General features: G+C 29.1%; 2 protein-coding genes across 5 annotated transcripts in view; one reads left to right on the top strand and one right to left on the bottom strand.

Moving 5' to 3' along the window:
* Positions 1–3,153: 3,153 nt before the first annotated feature.
* The window catches only part of LOC119607614 (rap1 GTPase-activating protein 1), a 118,704-nt gene continuing 95,301 nt past the window's right edge, over positions 3,154–26,556 (top strand). Inside the window, exons 1-2 of one of the 4 annotated variants that reach the window (XM_037961607.1) lie at positions 8,575–9,122; positions 16,668–17,264. In XM_037961607.1, coding sequence (XP_037817535.1) covers positions 17,002–17,264 — 263 coding nt within the window. In that variant the 5' untranslated portion in view covers positions 8,575–9,122; positions 16,668–17,001. Of the gene's footprint in view, positions 3,526–8,574; positions 9,123–16,667; positions 17,265–26,556 lie in introns of those variants that run through there. The other 3 variants (XM_037961617.1, XM_037961623.1, XM_037961631.1) reach the window with 3 other exon arrangements.
* On the bottom strand, positions 18,515–19,444 carry LOC119607663 (lectizyme-like). The gene has a single exon (XM_037961720.1). The coding sequence runs from the start codon at positions 19,400–19,402 to the stop codon at positions 18,581–18,583; it is 822 nt and encodes a 273-aa protein (XP_037817648.1). The 5' UTR covers positions 19,403–19,444; the 3' UTR covers positions 18,515–18,580.

Consider the following 26,556-nt stretch of genomic DNA (forward strand, 5'->3'; position numbering starts at 1 on the left):
AGAAAAACTACACACAAATTACAAGAAAAACGTTTATAATGCAAAACGATAAAAAACTAAAAAGAAAAACATGACAATTTATTTTACAAGTAGTTTTTTTTTTCTTTTGTTCATTTGCAGCACTTTAAGGAACGTGCCATTTCCTCAATTAGTTAATTGTGTTTTTTAAGGTTTTAATTTGTTTTTATCTTTGGTGTGTGCATCACAGTACCTGCTGACAGTCAGCCAGCCAATCTTCCTGCGCCAGTAACCAACCACCTCATTGTCCTTTAGATTTACTTACTTTTTTATTATCTTTAAGAATTGTGATCGGAAAACACGAGGCACACAATATTAAAGGAACGAATGAATCTTTGTTTCAAATTTAGTGTATTTCCTGTTGTTTTAGTTGTTGCTTTTATTTTTCTTCCTTTTGCGGATGAATGGTTGAGCGATTGAGTGACAGACAGGCAGGGTGTTAATTGAGTTGTTGAAATTTTCATTTTGATAAAGGCTCTGTCAAAAATCGTTTTAGTTGTATTAACACTCAATAGGACCAAGGAGCATTGAGATGTTTTGTTTTGTGTTGTAAGCTAAACAATTCTAAGATGCTGATATTATCCATTTTATAATAAGAACTGAAGCGGACTTATAACATTTATTTCGAATTTATCTTTTTGTTTTCAAATTATGTCATTCCATATCTAGTACATTTTATCTTAGTTTTCGACAAGAACTTATACGGTTACGAATGCTGTTATTCAGCCCTAGTACCGAAATGGAACATAAATTCTAGAAGATTTAAAAACTATTTTCTTATCAATTTCTATTTTCCCTATTGAGGGTTAACACAGCCAAATTCATTTCCTTAAAATGTGCGTGCAACAGACACTTGAAAAAAAATTTCTACGTTTAAAGTAAAAATTATTTTGTATACCAAACAAATGGGCAGACATTAATTTTGACACTTGACTAATTCGTCACACACAAACACTGTGCAACATATTGTGTCTGTCCTTCATTCCTTACCATTAAACACACACACACATAGAAAAAGGTGGCTTTATTTTATGTTTCAAGGACTTTTAGACAATTTATCCCGTGTCAAAAGTGTTTCAAAATTTGTCAAACCCACAAAGAACTCGTGCTGCAAAAAAGGCAAGTGTAACAACAAGTGTTTTTCTATTGTTGTACCTGTTTGTTTGTTTGTTTATTTATTTACCTCCAAAAAATATATGCAAACTTGTTGAAAACTGTGAAAATTTCTTGAGAGCTCTTTTAATAAAGAAAATTCAAAAAGTGTTTATTTTGTCGTCTCGTCTTTAGATGTTTTTGTTTTTATTTCTTATCATCACAGTAAATTACTTTCGAACATTATTTCGCTCTGAGTGTGTTTACAAAATAAGCTTTACATTTTTATCAGTCATTAAAGTCGCCTTAATGTCTGACAAATTATGGTTTTGAAATCTAAAGTGCAAAAAAAAACACCCAATATTTTTCAAGTAAAAGCTTTAACGGCAGCTGTTTTTGTTTTTTTTTTTATAAAAAAAAATTGCGGTGGCAAAAAATTAAAAAAAATACAACTACAAAAGTTGTCGTATTTAACTGCAATTAATGCAACAAGTTGTGATAATGTTTATTAGTTTTTATACCCTACACCAACATAGTGGGTCGGGTATTATGCGCTTTTGCTGATGTTGTTAACTCACTTTTGTTGCGCACATATCTTAAGTATACCGATCAACTCAGATTTACTTTCTAAGTCGATTAACTCATGTCCGTCTATACGTCCGTCTATGCAGCTGGCTACTGTCCATTTTGGCAAGGTACAGTCAGTCCATGGAAATTGTTGAAATCGATCTATTATGTCATCTAGCCCCCATACAACCGTACCTTTATTTGGGCTTTTTAGCTCAAAACTATGTCAAATAGAGTAATATCTCTTTTTAGGCTTACATTTAATGATCGTTCCTCATTTGACCATATGTTTTAATCTTCTTTTCTATGTTGTTAGGAACATTTAAAAAAGTACTTTTCAGAAAAGTATCTTCACAAAAGAGAAACTTTTAGAAAATAAACGTTTTTAAACCATTTCGCCGATTGTAGCGCTTCAGTCAAGAAATTAACATGCACTTTACAACGACAAAGGCGATCGTAATTAATTTTGAAAAATTAGACTACATTAAATGTAATTAAAATCAAACCAAGATTATAATTTACTACAAAAACTGCAAAAAAATTACAAATACAAAAATCGCCAAGATAGTTAATGAAAGAATAAGAAATACAATAAAATGTTATTTTTTTATATTATAGAATAATAAAAGGCATATATGGGTACTTAGTTATGCACTCGTATGACTGTTTAATACTATATAAATATATTATAAAAAATTCTTTAATAAAATAAAAAATATTAAAATAAATATTAATGGTTACATGTTAATATCACTTAACTAACATATTACACAATATTCGATTTGAAAGTTAATCAGCATCAATATGTTGGGAGAATCGTTAGGCGTTATTATTTTATGTTGGCAGAAATTGTCAGTTACGTGTTGTCAATATGTTATCATTATTATATTGTATATGGCATTTAGTTTAAATATTTACGAACTGCTCTCATGATGCATTCTCTGCGTTACAAAGTGGTTTATCTTTAAGTACAAAACAAAAAAGAAATTAAGGTGCTTAAAGACTTAAAAGTTCCCTATGAGCTTTTTAATGTACATCTGTTAAAAATTTATGAAAATGATATGAAAGTTTAAATTGAATCTGATATTGTATCGCTTAATTTCTTTGTATCTCAAAAATTTCTCCAAATTGATCTATGTTTAGATCACGGTTTCGAAATAGTAACAGCACCTATGAATAATAAAAATAAGTTTGTCTTTGCAAGAACGTTTTAAAACTGAGCACTATTAAGTTCTCTTCTCTGAAAACGTAAATAGTTGTCTCTGCTATAACATGATCAATTGGTAATTACAAGATCGGTTGGGAAGTTATCAAACCGAGAATGTTATTGTGTGTAGCGCAGAGTATGAAAACTTGTCGTTCATATTTTGTGTTTATAAATAATAAAAAAAATTAACCATAGAAAGAAATCTGCGGTTTTTTGTATTGCAATAATAAAATTCAGTAATCATTTGAAGTTTGTAGTATGTGTATCTCTTCGAACAAGGAAAGAACAAGTGTTTCGTTAAAAAGAAATAAATTTGAAATTAAAGAAAATATAGAAAACAAAATATATAAGATCTTGACAAAAAAATAAAATTAAGTGAAATATTTTAAATTTAAAAAAATTATGTCCTCCCATCATACTTTTACGGGTACAAATTTCGAATGTGATCATCGGGCGCAACTTTCAAATAGTGGCTCTATACATCGCATGCTAAAATACTGGCGCAATAATACTAAGAAAAAGTCCAAAAAGCCGGTGTTACAGAAAAGTTCCAGTTTTATAGAGTATCGAAAAAATCAACCCTCAAATGTCATCTATCAAAGATTAGAAAGTTACGATGAAACAAAGTTGGAACAATTAAGGTATGAACTTAGCTTTTTATATAAACCACAATTATTAATTGTATTAAAAATAAATTCAATAATTTCCGTTAGTAATAAATCTTAGTCATTGCTTATGATTATTAAAGTTGTTACTTGAGTAGTTGATCTTTTTTTTGAACAAAAACAAAAAAATAAAGAACTACTAACACAATAGTTACGCTTAATTGTTTAGGAATTTTATGATTTTTTTCGGTTCGTTTCAGTTTTAACTGTAACTATGAACCATTTATGGGGAAAATGGAGAGATTGCATTAAAGGTTTAAAGGAGAAAATAAAACTAAATTAATTAATATTATTGAATTTTTTTCTTTGTGGTCATTTTATGAATATTCTGTTTATATTTAAAGTTTATCTTTTTTTAAACAAATAAGTCATTAAACTTTAAGTTATTTCTTCAGGGTTACCATAAGATTGAACATAAGTGATGAAATTTTTGTAATATATTATTTATAATTTTAAATGGAATACGAGAGATATGGAGTAAGTTTTTCGATCTTGGTGATCTGCTTTGTAATGAACATTATCATAAACCTATAAGCTCTACTTTCTTTAAAATGATCAAGTCTTTTTATATTTCTCCCCCTGTGATGTTGAGACATCTTAGAAAAGCGCAACAATTGTGTTTACATTGTATGCAGTTTAATATTTCTAATGACTGGTTGCTTTTACATTGGAACTTATCTCAAATTATTATTGTTTCTATTTTCTTTATCCATTCCATTTATTCATTTGAACAGGCCGCCTGGAGCACAAAACACAATCAGCAGCATCTGTATTTGTTTTCTATGTTCAAGTAACATTTTTTTGATTTTTTTTCTTTATTTTAGAATTATTTTTATCTTAAAAATAGGTGTAATCGTAACAGTTGACAGATGATTATGTTTTCCATTTGTTTTTTCTAACAGTTGTTGCTGCTGTTTGTTGTTACTTTTAAATTAAATAAATATTTGCTTTGATTTTGTGTTTAATTGTCTAACTTGAGAATCTTTAACAAAAAAGCCGCTGAATAAATATGGATTAAATTTAACCGTTACGGCGTATAAATATGAATAAGTTTAATTAAAAATTATTTAACAAAAATTAAAATAAAACAAATAGTCGTACAACGTCCATACATACAAATTTCCATCAAAAGGTGGGAGGGGAAGTTTTTAATATTTATGCTGCCCCCGATATTATAAAATATATTTAGGATTGGAAAAACTATATTGAATATATTGTGATATTTTACTATTTTTGAAATAATTTTGGAATAAATTATTACATGTAAAGAAATTTTCCTGCTAGATTTTAAAATAATTTTGTATTTAAATTATATCATCTCGTAGTATTCGGCCTAGTTCCAAATCGCAAACTCTGACTGATTTCTAATATATATTTGGCATGTACCTACTTCTTGTGATAATTTCTACTTAAAATTATCCGAATATTTCAAATTAGTATATTATTAAACATTCTCCAATTCCTTTTGTACTATATAAATATTTTTGTCACAATTTTGTCCTGTTTTTTTTTTTTCATGTATCCCATCTAAATATGCCAGCAAGTAATTAGTTACAAATTTTTGCCTAAAAAGGCATTTCAGACAAAGAACAACAAAATCATAATTAGACTCAAACTAAACACTCACTAAAACTATGAAAATTGTCTAAAAACCAACAACAATATCAAGAAAAAATCAGCACAAACGCCAACCAACAAAAACAATACATTTTAGTTAATGATTGCTGTTGTTGTTATTATTTTAGCTATTAGATAATGATGTTCATTTTCATCATCATCATCATCATCTTGGTGTTATTATCAAAGCTCCAAACAAAACAATGTCCCCACATGGACACTGCAAAAATACAAAATAAAACAACACACACACACATACTAACGCTTCCAAATAAGCAAACAAAACCAACGAACGAAATGTTAAAGCAAAAATACAAAAACAATAATACACTTTATCAGTAAACAAATAATTGCTAGAGAGTTAAAAAATGGGGAGCTCTCAGCAGAAGTTGGAGCTGGAGCATAAAAATTTAATAATTTATTTTATTTTGTGTCCACATTTTACAATACCATCCACAAAGAGAGTTTTTGTGTGTGATAAAGAGAAATTGTTTTGATTTTGGGGGGAAACACAGTGTTGCTAACGATGTTGAATAAATGTGGGGATTCAATTTAAAAATTTATAAAAAAAAATTTGCTATAAAAAAAATTCAGCATGCTTATTTTGAGGAGGGAATAATTATTGTAGAGTTATCACCTGTTATTATACCCTACACCACTATAGTGCGTTTGTGCTGGTGTTTGTAACACCCAAAAATGTTGGTCCTACACCCACCTTAAAGTATATTAATCGGCTCAGAATCACTTTTTGAGTCGATTTAGCTATGTCCGTCCGTCTATCTGTCTGTCTGTCCGTCTGTGTATCCATGTAAACCTTGTGCGCACTTTACAGATTGCAATTTTCAAGATAATTAAATGAAATTTGTCACATACTCTTCTTTTGAACCAAGGACGACGCCTATGAAAATGGTTAAAATAGGTCCATTATTTCGTATAGCCCCCGTACAACCGTACCCCCGAATAGGGCTTTTGAGCTCATAAATATGTTAAATGTTCTTGTATCACTCCAAATATCGGCAAGACTTAGTTTTATATAAGTCTTGATGATACTGCTGATTTTCGTAATGATCGGGCCTCATTTGACCCCATCTCCCATACAAAGTCCCCTTCTTGATGGTCAAATTTCACTTATAAACACTAATATCACGATGATATTCTGCATGCACAAATAACTTTAATGTAGACGTAAATCCCTCTACCGAAATTTATAAGGACCATATTAAACCCCTGTCCCAATAAAACCCCTCTTTTAGAAAATCCCATTTTGATCAGCAAATTCTTAAAATATTTCTGAATTAAGGTAAAAATGAAACTAAATACTTTATTATTAAAGAATAATCTAAATTTGTAAAATAATCACTGGTGTATGGTATCATATTAACGGCCATGCCCGACTATAAATTCTTAATTGTTTATTTAATATTTTAGATTGGATTTTTAGAAAAATTTAATAAACTGGTTCTAATTTGAATATTTATTTTATTAAAAAATGCTTGATTTTTTTAAATTCCGAAAATTATATAAAGTTTAACCTTTTCAAATAATAAAGTATATTCAACGGTCATGTCCGACAATATGATACCATACACCATTTATGAGTACATGTAAAATGCTTTCTGGTAAAAAACATTATTAGAATCTTTTTTATAGAAAAAGATTGATTTCCGAATCTTCATAAAAATTGGAAAACGTAGTTAATTATGGATTGACCATTATGAAAATCAGCACAATGATATTGCTGAAAACCGAAGCATTAATTGCACTGGATTGTATTTCATAGCTTGACTTGACCCATAAATAGTCATAGTTAAGCGATCAGTATTGAATAATTTATTTTATCGGATTGAATTCGTAGACGTATCTTTCCATAATTTATCGTTAGCCGAGCAAGAACCGAAGCATTTATTTCGCCGGATTTTATTCTCTAGCTAGTCTTAACCTATAATTCGTGGTTAACCGACGAGTACTGAAGGATATATATATCTCGGGCCGCATCCGTAATGTAATTTGCATTTTGCCGATTAAAAGCCTATGCAATGATCCCGTCCTCCTTAAAGACTATAACAACTGTATTCGAAGCTTAGGAATCGTAAACAATCGTACATCGTAGAGTAGTGGTAAAGTAAATGTTAAAGGAAGCAGAACTATGATGAACTTAGTACTTTAAGCTGAATATCTGTTCAATTTTTCTGTGAATAACAAACATCAGCAAAGACACACAATACACTCCTCACTATAGCGGTGTAGGGTATATATAACAACAACATTTAGCAAAACATTAGTCATTTATTTTGATTTCCTTTTACATTTACATCGCTTATAAGTGCGAGTACTATTGTAATGCAAAACTCTTTTATATTTCAAAGAGAACCAATAGCTCTCGCTAGACTGTCATAAGTATATTTATGTTTTGTTTACATGTTTATACATATATCTACAGGGGAAACCGGCTAAAGTGAATTTGTTAAACTCTGAACATGATCTTATTACTACTTTAAAAGTTCCTATATATCAAATTGGATCACAAATAATGCTGAACCCCTTTAAAACTAATCTGTATCAAAAATTTATCAATTGCACCTAACTCCTTCTATTACCCAAAAGGTCTGAAATTAAGGAATAGTTTATAATAGAAATAATTATCCTCATTAACATTGGTAATAAATATTGAACATGGTTCCTAAATAACAATCTCATGGAATGAGCAAAATTTTTAAAATTATGGTAATCAGTAATATAGGTTATATAGTTATTTAATACATTACTTAGTAATGAGTGGTCGTTATCAATAACATTATTTAATTTTGTGGAACAATAGTTTTTTTTAAGAACATTGATTTAATATTTTATGCAAAAACCTCTACTGGTATTTGGATGAACAAAATAACTTGTAAATGGAGCTTTGAGTAATCGGATATGCATAAATAAAGTGTAAGGTCCGGAATATATTTCTTACCCTGGTCTTTTTACCGCGGTTTTACTGTATTATTTTATATATTTTTTGTTTATTTTCTTTTAATTTATTCTTTCTACTCTGAAAATAATAAAAAGAAAATAAAATAAAAATATAAAAACACAACACATTTTAATGCCGGTCGGTCAATTGTTTATCGCGCATACTTCTGACGATGGAATGGAAATGAATGTCTGTGATGGATTTGGAGTATGTGTGGTATTTTGCTGTTGTTGTTGTTGTTTTTGCTGTTTTGTGGAACATATGAGACCATTTTTGTGTGTTGTCTTTCTTCGACAGTGTTTAAAGAGGAGATTTTTTTATTTGTGTAAGAGAAATAATTTTGAAATCAAATCTCGGTTGTCGGAGCAGATTCGTTGGGTTGTTGTTAAATTTTTCGAGTTTTTGTTTCCAGCACATTCATATTGTGGTTGCATTTGAATTTCTTAAGTTAGCAACTATTAGTTTTACTTTAAAAATCTAGCAGAGTAGGTGGACGGTCGGTTGAACACGTGAAATACGCAATTGAATTATAATAAAAGACGTTCGTTTAAAACAAATTTAAAATATTAACATAAAATAATAGTCAATTATTTGCATACAAAAGTAAAATTCAAGTGAAAAGTGTGAAAATAAAAATCGTTGAACGATTTTTCGCTAAATGCCAAAAGCTGTTCTTTGAGTGCAAAAGAAAAAGTAACGGTATAGTGTAATGCAAAATTAAACAAAATTTAATTACTATTCAAAACCAATTGCCTACAAGAAAAGTAAAGAGTGAGTGAGTGAATGAGTAAAGTGAATGCAATGATAGTGATTGAAACGTGCAATAAATCAAAAATATTTGAAAAATTTGTCGTCGTTGTTTAAGACGAAAAATAAATGTGAGACGTGTTTTGTGGTCAATAATTAATTAACTGACCTTTCTCAAAATTCAAGCAAACATACTGCCGTGTAGTACGAGTATGTTTTAAATCAAAATTATTACATTAACTAAAAAGTAAAGGTACAAAATTAAAAAAAAGCAAAAACAAAAGTACTTAATTTGTGTATGAACACAAAATTTCACCGGTTGCCTAATACCAGCAAAGTGTTTGATAACATTTTTGTACAAAACATAAATTTTAATTTCTTTAATGTATTTGAGTTTGTTTTGCCAAAAATGAAGTGTCACGTGTCTAGTTAATCAATATAAATTTTCTTATTGGAAAACAACAGCAACAATAGCAATAACAATACCAAATAAATAATAGATAATTTCAATAAATTTCCACATTCAATCAAAAGTGTCAAAGGAATCATTTAACAACAACAACTATGTATGTATATATTAATGACAGCAACAACTAAACTGTCAAATACAGTTCATTAACCACCACTACCGCAAAAAAAAGTGTTATTGAAGGAAAAAAGAAAGTAAAAACAAAGAAAAAAATCATGCAAAATCAAAATAAAAACACATAAATTTACATTAAATGAGTAGTTGTCAATAACGGTTTCTTATTAATAACAACAACAACAACAATCATAAATAAGTTACAAAAAAACAAAAACTACTTAATGTGCATGTAAGCAACCAACAACTACAAAAACAGCTTTACAGTATAAGTTTCTTTTTCTGCTCCTTGTCTTTTGTCCCCAACTCTCCCTCCCTGTCGCCTCCTTTCATTTTCATTAATAATTTACAATTTAATGCGTTTCTCATACGCATCTCAATCAACATCATTATGATCTTCATCATGTTGTTTCTCTTTAATTTAGAAAAAACTTAATTTGCATACAAAAACACATGCGTACGTAAGCTTGTGTGTGCATTTAAGTGTAAATGCAGTTTTTTCTACCTAAATTGATCTCTTTTTTTATGGATAAAAAATATGTTATAAAAATATTAAAAACTTGAATCTGGTTTCTTTGAATGCCGTTATCATTATGATATGATTTCAAATACGAACGGTAGGTATACTCGTTTATTGCGTTAAACATTAGAGAGCAAGAGCGTAGTGATGATATGATCGATATTGCCAATGATAAAATCATTGCCTCTGATCTCTCATTTGACATTCCATTTCTTAGAAATTTAATATTTGTGACACCTTCTTATTGGAGTTTGGCAGGTACCATCTTGTGTTGGAAGAATATTTATGATTAAGTATTAGTATTAAGTATTAAGTACTTTTTCTGTATTATAATATTTTGCTACGTAGATGATAGATTAGTCTTTAGATTTAAATTTATTAGATTATTTTAATGTAGACGAGTGTTTCAAAATTGGACTTAGAATAGACTTATGAAATCAGTACCTTTCTCTCAGTGTAGCTAATAATCTCAGAAATTAATATTAAAGCACTTTTTTGTTAATAGAAATTTCTCGATAAGATTATAATTTCATTAGAAAAAAGTAAAAATATATTTTCAACAAAAGAAACGAGTCATATACAGTAAGTACGTCGTACATAAATACTTGTTTCAATAGCAACATATTAATCACCCAATTGCTACTTGTAGTTAGTTAGTTAGTTAGTTAGTACAACAAAATAACAACGTCATCATTTTCATCATAATCATCGTAGACGTTATAAGCAAAAAATAACTTTCTTTGCAAAAATAATAAATTAACTTTCATTTAATTAATATTCATAGAAATCAGGAAATTATTTAAGGAATTTTAGATAGATATTAGCACAATGTTAAAATGTAGTAACGTAGTAGAACTTTGAGAGAATTTTTAGGTTTATCGAAATTGCTAGCAAAACATAAATACGAATACAAATTTATTGAACTAAACTTACATAATATCATAATTTTCAATTCCAACAACTTACCATATGCATTAAAAAGAAGTTGGTAGGTGATTCATATATTATAATTGATTGAACACTCTTATAAAGTATGAAAATAATTCCCATTTAGTTAATACTATTTTGGACATAAGTGGAAACAAAGTTATTTAACCGACCAACTTACCATATGTATTACAAAGAAGTAGTTAGGTAATTCATATATTATAATAGATTAAGCACTCTTATAAAGTATGAAAATAATTACCATTTAGTTAATACTATTTTGGACATAAGTGGAAGCAATGTTATTTATCCGACCTATCCCTAAGTTTTTTTCCACAATTTAATAACTTAATAAACATTAATTTAAAACCATAACAGTTTGCTCTGATATAAGACAGCGCGATGTCATTTAATTGTTTCTTCTTTATTATATTTCAAAGTAACTAAAAAAACATCCGATACTCCAAAAATTATGACAAACTCAACATACTCGCCCTCCTACGGTGAAGTGCATGAGTACAATGTGAAAACAGGTGCAAAAACCACATTCCTTTAGTCAAGAAAAATCTATCTTTTTCCCAAAAAATATTTTGTAAACATGAACACGAAAAAATCACAAAAAACTGCACACAAATCCAGAAATAACATGAACTGAAAAACACAACATCTTTTCACAAAAAAAAAAAAAAACATATAAAACTTTGTTCAACTCTGTGCAACAGAGCTGATGACGACGACAGAAACCGGTGCTGGTGCCAGTGCCAACGACAGTACCACTACTTGGCTGTGGGCCAATCATCAAATATGTTGGCCATAAAATAGAGAAGAAGTGGCAGCAACATAAAAAAGAACTGAATTCTTTTATACATTTTTTAGCATTATTCAAGAATGGAGGGCACGCAACACGTTCCTATCAACCTGATGAAGTAAAACCGCTAAAGCCATTAATTAAATTCGCGTGTTGGCTGTCTGTTTTGTGTGCTCGCTCCATGTTGTCTCTCTCAAACGAAAATCTGTAGATAATAATTCTTTCCTTCTATCCATGAAATGGTACCGTTCTGCATTTGGTAGGTAGCAATGGTTTTTTAAAATTATGAGAATAATTCATATGTTTTTTTAATGATACTTGCACTCGCATGGAACGCATCAACCTATGTAAAGATGTTTGGGCATTAAAGCAAATCATCTTTTGGTTTGTCTTAAAAAAATCTAAATAAAAAGCAGCCAACGCTTTGACAACTTTGTTGCAATATTTTGTAGTATTTCTAAGAAATTATTTAATGTTGTTGAACGTTGCTAACGCCTGTTTGTTCAACAAGTTGTCGTTTTGTTGAGATCATTTTTAATGTTAACTTTTAGATTTTCGTTTTTAATTGAGTTTATATTGATGCAATTTCGATACCACATTTTTTAGTGTCTTTAAAATGCAATATTTCCATAAATGTTTTCAAATTATTTTAAACCTGTATTGAATTTAGTGAATTTCAATTGACTTGAAGAGGAAGGTCGTTTCTAATTAAGATTATGGGAAAATTATGGTTTTTGTGTTGCAACAATGTTGTTTAAAGGAAATTGTGTATTTTGTCATAGATTTTTAAATGTAGCAAGGAGAAAAGGTTTATAGGTACTTAATTTTAAGTTTATTAGATATTAATATTTCAAAACGCTAATAAAGTATAATGTTCACTTTTTCTCCATTTCTCTAAGTGTAACCACAAAACCATTTAACCTTTGTAACTAGAAAATGTTATCTACTTTCATGAAAATGTTTCCTTTTTGTGTTCAATCTTACTCGCGCAATGCACGACTAACGTTTACAGATAAAACTATTTCAAATTGTTTATTTTGTACATTTTCCTATAATTAAAACTCATATATGAACATTCAAATAAATATGTGTGTATGGCGACTTTTGTTTACAATTGAACATATTAATTGGTATTATTTTTCAACGATACAAAAAATTAACATATAAATGCGATGCAACCATGAAATGACATACGTTTGCAGCAGCAACAACCAAACAACAACTTTGAAAATTGTATAAAAAAAATATGTTTGATTTTTCCACTAGATTGTATTTAAATATTCCAAAAAAACACACACTGGATCAGATGTTCATGCCGTCAAGATGAATAGATGGTTGAATGAATGCATCATTACAACTTGTAAGCACTATGGTACTTAATGACCCAAAATAACGACGACAGACAATGCACACACAGTCAGACATTCAAAATTTGTTTAAACAAAAAAAAAAAATACCATTTGTTGCATCAATTTAAATACCTTCATCTTCATTTAACCAAGCAAACAAGACAATATGCGACAACACGTGAAATAATATTTATTTTGTTGACACTTTAACAAACAAAAATGTTATTCTTAGTTTTTTTCCTTTTAAAATCTGTAACAATAGAATAAAATTGAATCATTTTAATAACAAATCATTTTTTTTTCGGTTTGAAGTTTTGTTTGTAAAAATAACTTTAAAAAATTTTCCAAAACAAATTTTAGTTTGATTAATTTTTTATTAATTGTTGTTGTTTCTTCATTGTGCAAACATATTATTGATATTGGTATTTAATCTATAAAAAATATAAAACAAACTATTGAACAGACGTCACTAACTGTTGATAATTACTTAGTTGCTACCTTACCCGACAGTATGGAAGGAGGCTATTATTAGAACTTATGACCAGTTGGGCAGATTCTAATGACAGATTAATATACCATGTTATGAGAGTAATAACAGTTTGCATGACCTGGAAGTAGTTTAGTAATGATACTATGATTATCTAAACTTCTATTATTATTTCGATGGGATGGGTGTTGAGTAGTGGTTATAAACTTTAGAGTATTGAATATTTGCGTAGTATTGGTGTTAAGGACATCAAAATGTAGCTACTCGTAACTGTTAGATTTTAATTTTTTGCTTTATTTCGTTTATTTAATTTTATTTCCGAAAGTTTAAAAACTTCTCCGATATTAGCATCCAGTAGTGAAAATTAGGATAACTTTAAATTGCAGGGTATTTATCGTAAAAATATGACAATACAATACCAATTTTTATACATTTAATAATGTAATCTTATCTAAGATTCGTAATTGTCAAATGGCCTTCACAAACCAGCATTCTGATATTGTTTTATTATTAATATTTATTACAAAAAAAAAAAACTAGAAATTAATAATAGTAAAACAATTATTTCATATTAAAAATATCAAACGAAATTTGCTAAAAATAGAAAACTTTGCAAATTTAGAAATTATTGCGCCAAAATTATGTTTTTGAAATAAAATAGGGAAAAAAAACTAGGGTTTACATTATATAAGAGAGAATCATTAGTTTCTTCTAAAATAAGTTCAAATGACATTTCTTGTGTCATAAAATTTCCATATTTTAGTGAGAACTTAGCCGGTTTTTACAGTTTGTAGAACTTGTACTTCAATTTAAAAATTTTCATAAAATTTTCAAATCTTAACTGAACTATAAAATCGGCCTATAACCTCTTAAGTCCCCCTTATTATACAACACAATGCTTAAGTGATGGATCCCATTAACATTAAAAGTTCAAGGGCTAGTTCAAAGCAGACGTGGGGTAATGTTTACTCAATTATACTTTAGAAATAATTGTAATGGACCAAATTTCAATTACATTAACTAGTAACTGATAAAGCTTTAATAACAACTACTTTAAATGTTATTGTAATTGAAAATGTAATCATCACCCTCCAAGCCTGGTTCAATGCCACTTCCTTTCAGTTTTTAAACTGTTTAAATGTAAAAATAAACAATAAAAATTGCCGTCTCCCCCTTTTATCAAAAGTTCTAAGTCACAGTCTGTCAATTCCACTTTATTTCGTTCAGTGTATTCACAATCAATTCAATTTAATCACCTGTTTCAGTGTGTTGTTATTTTTTTGCGAGCAATTTTTCTGTTGATTTATTGTAGTTCGTAGTTCATTAGTATGAGTATATTTTAAATTATTCTACATTTCCTTTTTAATTTGCACTATTAAAGTCAAACGGAAACATTTCATTTCCCATGCTCTCTTTCGTTCAATCATCATGTGTGTGTCTGTGTGCGTTCGTTGTGTGCAAAATCGGAATATTTTATTATTAGTTTGTTGCTTTATTTTTACAAAATTGTTACACAGTAATTTGACACCTTTTATCGGGGATGCCAGATAATCATGATTTGAGATTTATTTGAAAAATTTCTGTTTATTTCTCGCTTGATAATATTAGAGTATGCTTGATATATTAAATTCCACAATTTTTAAAATTTTCAGAAGTCAAATTTCGATACCTATAGTCCTAATTCAAAAATCTGAAGTAAAATAATTGTTTTAAAAACAATTTTTAAAATTGTCTGGCATCCCTGACAATATATTATTCGCTTGTGGGTGAATATGAGAATATAGGAGAGTGAGAGGAAATCTATCACACATTCATCATTTGTAGAATTGTAAATCATATGAAATCACAACTAAATATGTAATAACTAGAAACAATTTAAGAACTCTACTCATACATTTGACAAGCTAGACAAATCAAGAGAATGACTGAAACGTTTGACAGTCTGTCAAATGATGACGACTTGCTAAATGGCATAGTAACCAAGTGTAGTAAATAATTGAATAAACTGAATGATTGAATGTCTGCTTGAAAAAAAGGAAAAAAAGTGATCAAGTGCAATAAAATTTAAATATTTAGAAGTAAAGAGGAAAATTGCATGAATAATGAATTTATATTTTTTTCGCAACTTCATTCAGTATAATATTGAAATTTAGAAACATTGTCGCATGTGTTTCTTTAAAGGTTTATTCACATTGATGAAATATGTACATGATCATTCTTAAATTAGTTTTATTTTCGCTTATGTTGTCAAATATTTGATAAATGTGAAAACATCCCAGGAAAAACTTTTATTGAGTTAAAATGCTAATAAAACTTTTTTCCCTACTTATTCATTAGTATTTTAACTCATTATTTTAATATGGTGATGTCATTGGAGGCAAGTACTTTCCGCAAATAGAGAGTTAAAGAAGTACTATCCTAAGTAATGCAGACAGTAAGTAGTAGTCATTGAAAAGTAAGTGATTATATAAGTACAAGATTTCAAATTTCCAAATAGCTCCAATATTAAAGAACTTAAATAATCAATATTTATTAAGATAATTAACTATTATTGCTGGTAAATAAATTCTTTTGACAACTTTTTTTTCTGTTTTGAATAACAGTTGTTATTTTTATTAAAATTTCTTTCGTCTTTATAATTTTTCGTCCAAAAATTGTATAAATCATAAAAAGAAGCTATAAAAACATTTGACTAAACAATCATTTGCTGTTTTTATTAATATTTTTATTTATATTTTACTTGGTATTGTTGCTGTCGTTTTTGTTGTTGATGGTGGTACACGTAATTTATTTAAAATCAAGCGGAGCCACAAAGTCTGGCTACGGATTTTTTTAATATTTTGGATTATTCTTCTTCTATATTTACTCAGCTATGAAAATATATTTAGAGTGTTTTTTTTGTTCCACAATAAAATGTGAAAAATTAAAAAAAAAAGAATTCAATAAACAATGTTTTATTACCGTGACAGATTGTGAGAACATGTTAAAATAAAAATCCAACATTATTAACAAAAATGAAATTTAAAATGTTTAACAAAATTAATTTATATGAGTAAAAATAAACAAGCTGACCTCCAAATACGTTTCATAGATAAAGTTTTAAATTTATTTATTATTTTTTTAGATCAATAAAGTTTAAAAAGAAATTATGTTAAACAGAAAATGTGAATAATAAATTTATAGTTTAAAAGTAAACAAAAAAAGAAAAAAACTCAACTCTAAAAACTAATTTACATAAAAACCAGAAAAAATGTCTTACAAAAATTGGCAGCCATTGTTGTGAGCTCTCGTATTCATTGGCATTTTATATGTAAATTGTTTTTTATTACACATAAACCAAATATTATTACACCAAAAATTAATTTAAGTTATTAAAATATTATAAAACAACCACTAACAAAATTAATATACACCAATAATTCCCCGAAAAAAAGTTTAATTAAAAAAACAACAACAAAATGTTAAAAGTCCAAATGATAGAACAACAACAAGTTGGTGGAGGTAACAACGATTCTAACCGAGATTCAACTACTTCAACTACTAGTGTTAAGCAGCAGTCAGAATCAACATCACCCAAACGCTTGAGTAGTGGCGGTGGTGGTGGCAGTGGTAGTATTATTACAAAAACACCCACCTCATCGCCCTTGCATCATCCAGTGCCACAGAGACAAATGACTACTGGTAGTATTAAGTCGGCTAGTCAGGGCTCATCGCCTGCAGGGTAGGTACATTATTTTTATTATTTGGTCCAGCAAAACTAAGTCTTTGTTTAATACAATTTTTATCGGTTCAATTAATTATTTATTTTAAATTTAGAAAATTTTTCTTAACGAATGTGAAGTCTCATTAAATATTTTATTTTTAACTAAAAATTTGATTTTTTTATATAAAAAACTTTTTTATTAAAATTTTAAATTATACCATCTCAAAAATAAGTAATTAATTATAGTCTGGTTTGACCGATATTATGGTATCCTATCGAGATAAGTTCGGTTCCACAGAGGAGTGACTGGACTAAGCGTTGGAAATGAGTTGGTGTTAATTGTATATGGTACGGGATGAATGTGGTGTATGCGAGCCTCACGCCCCCGTTTACCTAGTGTTAGGCCAACACAGGCAGGTACTCACGTAAAGCTACTTCGACATTCATACCCTTCCCACTATAGTAATGTAGGGTATAATCGGTAACAATGTTCATTTTAAGACTTAACATGAAAAGTCGGTTTGTCTTAAATGCAAATACTTTGTTCATGCCGAAAGAAATTTGTCACAAAGATTTGTTACAGTTTTAATTATTTTGCTGTTATTTTTAAAATGTTTTAAAATGTTGACCCACTTAAACACCCACTGCATGCGGTGTCCCAATTTTGTATTCCTCTCTAAAACTTTTGTTCTGATGACTTCAACATGGCCTGATTAATGACAGAAAAAGCATTCCATTCCACATTGTAGAGATTAAATGATTTTTGTTACAAATTTTAAAATCTAATTTCACAAAATTAAAAATTAATTATACGCTTTTGAACATCGAAATATCATTTAAAAGAAATCCGTAAAAAACTATTAGTTATGGTTGGTATTTTTAAATATTCAACATTAGGAAATGTACATGTGTTCTTTCTGTCTTTACAAAACATAGGATTTGTATGGAAAGTTTTTAAATAATCAAATGTCTTACTAAGGAGGTATTAAGACCTAAATTTCCATTCAAATTGTATATCGACCAAAACCGAATTCCTTAAATTGGCTCCATTTCAAATTTTGTTAACTTTTTATAGTTTATCGTTTCGCTTTCTTATGTTAAATTTAATCCCTTCAAGGTTGTATTGTTATTTATTTTTGTCCTAAAACTGTCACTTAATAGCAATATGTGCTCACTTTCTTTAAATACTTATTTATGAACATCCTGAAATTCTCCTAAATCCCATTTATGACAAAACTCATTTCGCAAATTACTCATTTTTGAGGTTGTTTGTTTTTAATATGCATTTATTTATTTAAATCATCGTAATTTTCACTGTTTACATTAAAATCCCTTTAAGCCAAATAAAATTGTGTTTGAGCTTGATTAATCCAAGGGATGTAGGCAGAGACACGTGTGTAAATCGAAGGCATTTGAGCCAAACCGCAAGGGATGTAACCCCAGGAAACAATACCAATCAATTCAGCAGGAGCATTTTCGTATTCCTTAACCAAGGGGCCACCGGAGTCACCATTGCAGGCAGAGATGCTTTGTTGCAAAGAGTCTGAACACAAGTTGGTTTCATGGATGGGAGCATCAGCGGGCAAAGTGGCCTTACACTTGTTGAATTCTACAATTTGGGTGGTAACAGTTTGCAAAGTACTGGCAGCAGTCAAGACATAAGATTTAGGTTGACCCCAACCATACAAATGAGTTTCACCTTCGTGGATTTCCTCGGGAGCTGGCAAAACGGCCGGTTGTACCCAGTCGTTGAATTCGAAGGGTTGTGACACATGCAAAATGGCAATATCGTAAGGTCCCACACCACCACTGTAGTTTTCATGTACTTTTCCGAAATCCACCACACGAGATTGAGTCTTGGCATCGTAATTGGTGCGCTTGTGAAGACCAGCAACAACACCCATACCCACAGGATTGCTAATGCAGTGAGCAGCGGTTAAAATCCAGTTCTTGTTGATGAGAGTGCCACCACAAATGTGCGAATGCTTGGAGGTTCTGCTCAAGGATACAATGTAAGGAGCGGAATGTGGTTCAGCATCTTGTCCCTTAATAATGTAACCAGTAGCGAAACTGGGCATTAATTTTTGAGCAATATTGGATAACGAGGAGGCATTGGCGCAGGCCACCAATAGAACACAAACTACTAAAACTTTCATGTTTACTTTTCAATTGCAAACTGATGTTTGGTGTCCAAACATTGATGTTTATATACCCCAGTATTCGTTTATGATACTAATTTTACTCCAAGATAAGTCCTTAACTTTATATGCCTTTTTCTATGGGATTTCCTTAATCAGTGGCAAATATTAATAATGATTTACAATGGTTCCATAAATTTAAAATTGATTTGTTTTTATTTTTATGTTTGAACTACTGATTTTTTATATGTCTGCTATTAATGATTAGATTTGATTTTTTCGTTTTAAGCGATTAGAATTTGAAAAAATGCAATATTAGATTAAGCTTAACAGAATTGCACAAATATTGGAATTTTGTTTTGATTATAATTTCAAAATAGTAAAAATAGAACATAAACAAAGAGCAATTATAAAAAGTCTAGGCGAACTATAATCTAAAAACTGTAACACAAATCTAGATCGGAAATTTTCAAAATTCGAGACTACAACCAATAAATTTGGCATACTTCTCCAATATTTTCATTCCTCCTACATATTATTGATAAAACAATTAATATTGAATAATTAACAACCTTAATATTGCTGAGTATTCCATGAGATTTGCTATTGATTGTATTAATTAAATTATTAATTAAACTAAGTGGTCTGAGCTAAAAGAGTGTGCTCCTCAAACGAAACATTAACATTTTGTAACCATAAATTCGAAGCACTTTTTCGGACTACTTAATTTTGTAACCGAAAATTATGAAAAAGTTACTAATAAAACAAAAATTTAATTACCTCAACTCTACCAAATATTTATAAGTATGAAACCCATAAAAATTTCGATATTTAAAACAGAAATAAACCATGAAAAATTTTACTCATTAAAGAGAGTTCTTTTCCACTACAAACAGTATTTAGTTCTTAAGAAATTTGTGGATTTTCTAAATAAATAAAATTTTTATCTATAATCAACATACAACCAGACGGGCGCACATTTGTTTTGAAATATTTTTAGACTTTTTACATATTTTCAGAAATTTCCCCTTTTTTTCTAATTTATGATTTAAAAAAAATTGAGTTTAAAGTTAAAGAACTTTCACGGCTAAAAGGTTTGATTTATTATGACATTTGGATTCTAAATAATCAATGAATGAATGGGTGAGTTTTATAGTGTATTTTTAGTTTATAGTTTAAACGAACGACATAAGAATGGAATCAAGGGTAAAATGGTTGGGTGTAGGTGGAAAATGATATTTAAGTTCCTGTTATTTAAAGTCGTCTGTCTTGTCATTAGTTTAGCTTTTGTTTTGATAGTATTTAATCCATTTTTACATATAAATTGTTTACTACTTATTTATTTACTGTTTAGCTTAAATATTTTTTTGTTTTGATTTTTAATCCTTTAATGATACGTAATCAGGGTTCGGTATTTATTATATAGTGGAAGTATGAAGCTTTTCTATGGTTTCTTTAAAGTTTTTTTTATTTTGTTTGTAAAAGTGTTAATTTGGTTGACGTGTTTGGAAACATTTATCATTTATAAAAGAATTATGTTTGTCTTGATATTTATGCTAAAGTGTGAGTTATGGGCCAACCTAAGACCTTTTAGGGCCAACAAAACTAACAAAATTTCTTAAAATATTACAAAGTTGTCTGTAGACAGTTGTTTTTCAAATGCATATCTCCCTTATAACCTCCTTCTGGTATAAATTAACAAGATTGAAAAAAATTATTATTGTAACATTGTTTATTAACGCTAAATTATTTCTATTATTATTTAATTATTATAAAGCATATGAATGTATTTTCCCCCAACTGTAAAACTAAATATTTATTTTTCATATACATATCATAATATTTCGCAATCACAATGTTGTATTTTTTGTGATAAAATTAATTCAATTCCAACCATTTAGTCGCCACAAATATGGTTAACAATTGTTGGTGATTTTTTTCTAGTTATTTTTTTGCTTATTATTTGAACAATATACAATTTAATGAAACAAAAATGACAATATTAATTAAATAATAATAAAATAGTATTTAGTTGTTATTGTTTTCTATTATTAATAAACCTAATCACGTCTATTTGGCAAAAATATTAAAATAAAAAACATTGATACCTTAAAAAAATCACACTAAATTTGTATTGTAAATATTGGAAAAAACAAAATAGTGAAGAAAAAAAATGTCATCAAACAAAAACAAACCATAAATTAATACATATTAAGTCCAATATGAATGCTAAATAATTAAATAAATAAACTATGAAAAAAACAAAATAAAACAAAACAGAAATACTTAAATCACACACAAATGCAAATAATTAAATACTTATATAGAAATACGCACGAACACTTTTTATTATTAATGATAATATTTGTATACATTGACATTAGGGTGGTTATATCACTAATAGGTTTTTAATCGTACTTAAATTTCTCGTAAATTCGAATTTCTAATGAAGTTTTAACTTCTAGTAAAAATTGGAATTTAAAATGAAATTTTGAACTTGCGAAAATTTTCTAATTGTAGGTGACAAATCTCAAAATTCCAAATTATATGGGAGAAGAAAGCTGTGCCATATAAAGGATTCTAGATAGATCTAGAATAGATGGATAGATAGATAGTTAGTAGTATGATAGATAGATAGATAGATAGATAGTAGATAGATAGATAGATAGATTAGATAGATAGATAGATAGATAGATTGATTAGATAGATAGATAGAAGATAGATAGATAATAGAAGATAGAAGATAGATAGATAGATAGATAGATCGATAGCTAGATAGATAGTAGATGATAGATAGAAGATAGATAGCTAGATAGATAGATAGATAGAAGAAGAAGAAGATAATAGAGGATAGATAGATATATAGATAGATAGAAGAGATAGATGATAGATAGCTAGATAGATTAGATAGTAGAAGATAGATAGATAGATAGATAGATAGATAGATGATAGTAGATTAGATAGATAGATAGATAGGACAGATAGATAGATAGTAGATAGATAGATAGATCGATAGATAGATAGATAGAAGATCGATTGATAGAGAGATAGATAGATAGATAGATAGATAGGATAGATAGATAGATAGATAAGAGATAGATAGATAGATAGATAGATAGATAGATCGCTGCGCTCGCTCGCTCGCCTCGCTCCTCGCTCGCTCGCTCGCTCGCTCGCTCGCTCGCTCGCTCGCTCGCTCGCTCGCCGCTCGCTCGCTCCTCTCGCTCGCTCGCTGCTCGCTCGCTCGCTCGCTCGCTCGCTCGCTCGCTGCTCGCTCGCTCGCTCGCTCGCTCGCTCGCTCGCTCGCTCGCTCCTCCTCGCTCGCTCGCTCGCTCGCTCGCTCGCTCGCTCCTCGCTCGCTCGCTCGCTCGCTCGCTCGCTCGCTCGCTCGCTCGCTCGCTCGTCGCTCCTCGCTCGCTCGCTCGCTCGCTCGCTCGCTCTCGCTCCTCCGCTGGTTTCGCCTTTATCAATTTTGTCGGGCTGTGTCTTTACTTTCCCCCTGGAGCCGTCTTCATTTACCGGAAATTGGAAACCTTCACAGTAAATACTACTAAAACTAGGATTTTTTTCAGTGTATAAAACCGGCTTATATTTCGAACAAAATGTATTAAATTGATGTTTTTGTTTTAGAACAATACAAGTAAATTCTAAACGAATTATGTCACTATATTATTATATTGAATTTTTATTATGTGCGACAAACAATAGATCGATTAAGCAAATATTCAAAATCAAAATTTAAAAAAACTAGTTTTTGAACAAAAATTTACAGCTACAAAGTGAAAGCGAGAAGAACAACACAAAAATGTTTCACTTTCATTGTACGATTGTTTAGTTTTATTAATAAAAAATAAATAAAGTTCTGCCCATTAAAGAGCGAGTAACAGAAAAACGTTCTTTAATAGTTTTGTTTTTATGTTACAGAAATATTTTAGTTTTAATTCTTTTGGCCTTATTTAGCATACATTGTTATTTGCTGTTGTTATTTTTCTGCTCCATCAAGCAAAAATTATTATTAAATTGTGGTTTCCCAAACTCGAACGCAGAATAAACGAACACCCAGAGAAGAAACAAAATAAAAATCATAATTTCAGCAACAACTTTTAGCATTTAAGCACACATTAACATGACACTCGAGGCATAAAACAAACAGTCGTATGTGACACTTGAATTTTTTTGCCGAAGCAAAAAAGAATCTATAAAAACTTGACAGAGCCAAGTAAATTATTCTGAAGAGAATGAGTGACACAAAAAATCATATATCAGATAAACAGATACAAATAATGAACACTACATAAGCAAGACAAAAATACCGACAAATACTGAAAAAAAAACGTTATTTTTATTATTATGCCTCTAAGGGTAAATTAAAAAGATACAAAATAAAATTATTAACAAAAAGCAAACTTTTTTATGTTTGTTTTAACAACAAAAACTGCCATTAAACATGACAAGGAGTTGCCAATTTTTATCAAACAAAATAAATCAATGTCAAACACCGTTTAAGTACATTTTGAATAATCAAATTATAAACAAATTTAACATTTTTTTTTTTTTTTTAATTTTGACACATGTGTCATTGTTTAAGGGTGAACATATTAAAGTCAAACTCGGTTTGTTTTACTTGTTGTTAAACAGAAAATCTATTTATAAAGATATTTAATTGATTTAAAACGGATTTATTTTTCTATAAAAGCAAAATAAAGTTTGAAATTTATGTTTTTTCAGTTATAAAGTCAATTTTATTTTATTACCATGATACTTGACAAATAATGTCATGGTTTGTTAAAGAAATTTTTATAGACTTATTTTTCTTTATTGTTTTCTTATTATTTATTTTTTTTTTTTTTGCACCAAACCTACAACTTTTAGACGTTTTAGAAAAAGTTACAGTAACAATAAAAATATATGTAGATTGCAAAAAAAAAAAATATGTAAAGAATAAGCTAAAGTAAAAAATATATAACAAATAAATTTGTAAAAACGTAGAAAAATCACGTTTCCGTTTAACTCCCACCTACACACCTCATAAACGTATGATGTAGGTTCGTTCGTATAGTCCGAGGCATAGTTTTAAGGGAATATTAAAATATGAATCTAATAAACAAATTATAGAATAGTACCCGAGTCTTATGCATCCCTTAACATTCGAGCAAGATTTCTGACAACTGCTTAAATGCTAAATTCTAGTGCATTTTAAATTGTATGCAAACATATCAGTTAATTATGTTTAATCGATGTTATTTCATAGACCGATCATATATCCCCTACCTACTTTTTAAAAAAGAAACGTAAACTCTTTAGTGTACCTATTATTATCATACTCGGTGTGTAAGTGTGAAGAGTTGTTGTATTCAATTTCAAACGATATTTTTTTTTTCTAAAAAGACGGTGTGAATTCTTAAGAATGTAGACAACAAGTACAAGTACCAAAGTAGTAAAAGTCGAAAAAGAATCCAAAGAAACGCATTAAAATAAATTCTCTTTAGAGGATTTTGTATAAGGGTTGCTTCACTTGGCCTGGGTATTTAATCCAATTCTGACGACAAGGCATGCATGAGCTCCAAAGTGTTTAGACTCAAATAACAAAAAAAAAGTACTACAACAAACACACTTTAAAATATTTAAACAATGACATTGTGTTCCTTGCTACAAATACTTTAGAAAATCCAGGGAAAGAGTTGGTAGGTTTTTGGAAAAATTTACAATTTCTTCTTTTGTCATACTTAACAAGTTCTTCAATGTGTTGTTAGTTGCTTTCATTGTCCAATGTTGCAGTTACAAAAATATAGGAAAAACGAGGGAACCCAATAAATAAGAAGGCAACTTGAAAATAATATACAGAAAAGCTGTAAGAAAAAACATTTGAAGCTCAGATGTCACGTGCATTTAAATAAGTTTTAAATTGCACACGTCCATGTAAAGAAAAATTGAATTAAAGGGAAAAAGTTTAAGTCAATAGACCAAAACACAAAATGTAAAGAACAAAATTAAGAAAAATTTAAATAATATTCACATCTAAGCTCGTTAACGTAAAAATTTATTGGCTACAATGTGTTAATAAGACACCAATAAAACTGAAACACCAGCCAAAATAATGACACATAGACAGACAAATAAAACTAATAAGCAGACAGACTTCATGTGACATATTTTTTTCATGTGCCCTTCCAGACTGTGATTTTTGTTTATTCTAGATTAAATCACAAATGACACATACGTTATATACACAGTTGCACACGATCTCTCTCTCTCCCCCATTATTAAACTTTATGCCTGATGTCACTTGCAGCCACTTTACCAAGACTTTAAAATAGTTTTATCTTCTGTACATTAAGTGAATGCATTTCAAAGAGCTGGCGGCGCTATTTTTGTGGGTGTTTAATTTGACTTGAAAGTTAATTTTAGTAGATCACAATTTTCAAATTATGATCATGCTTATGATCAGTATTTTCACACCAGCCAAAGAGGTTGCTGTTAGAGATTAAAAATTAAATTTAATTACTTTAAAGAAAAAATCAATATTTTTAATTTGACAAGATTGTGTGGTTGGGTTCGGCGGTGGTGACATTGAATTGTAATTGTTTGTGGCAAAGATATTTTTAAAATTAATTATTGAAATTCTTATTTTATTTTAAATTACTTAAATTTATTGTTTTATGCTGCGGTAATAAAAAAAGCTATTTTACATAATACAGCAAAAATACATTAGTTTATTCATAAATTAAGATAATACAAGTAATCATTTTAATGATAATAAATTTAGCCTGCTTATCAAAGTTTAGGAAGTAACTATCTGTCACTACTTTATAGCTTTAACATTCAAAACTAGTTTTAGAAGTCATTTCTAGTAATCAGGTCCGTAATCAGTAAAGTTTGACAAGTAGAAATATTGTTCTTTGAAACAGGTTTTACGGAATTAGTGATATACATAGTACTGTAACCAGCTTTTTAATTATTGCGTGATATTATCATCTTTCGAATAGTGTTTAATTAACAGTTTGACTTTTATAGTTAGTTATCAGGAATATTGTCTCTCTTATGAATCGAACTGGACTGACATACTAGAACACCACCAACTAACCATCCGGAGGCATCTAATAATTCTACCCGGTATTCAGAAAATATTAGGAAAGTTATAAAAAGTTTTATAACATGAATTATGCGTGGAA

Source organism: Lucilia sericata, unplaced genomic scaffold, assembly GCF_015586225.1.
Source record: "Lucilia sericata isolate MDLA Ls3-8-SP2 unplaced genomic scaffold, ASM1558622v1 Contig000019F_arrow, whole genome shotgun sequence".
Classification (NCBI taxonomy): Eukaryota; Metazoa; Arthropoda; class Insecta; order Diptera; family Calliphoridae; genus Lucilia; species Lucilia sericata.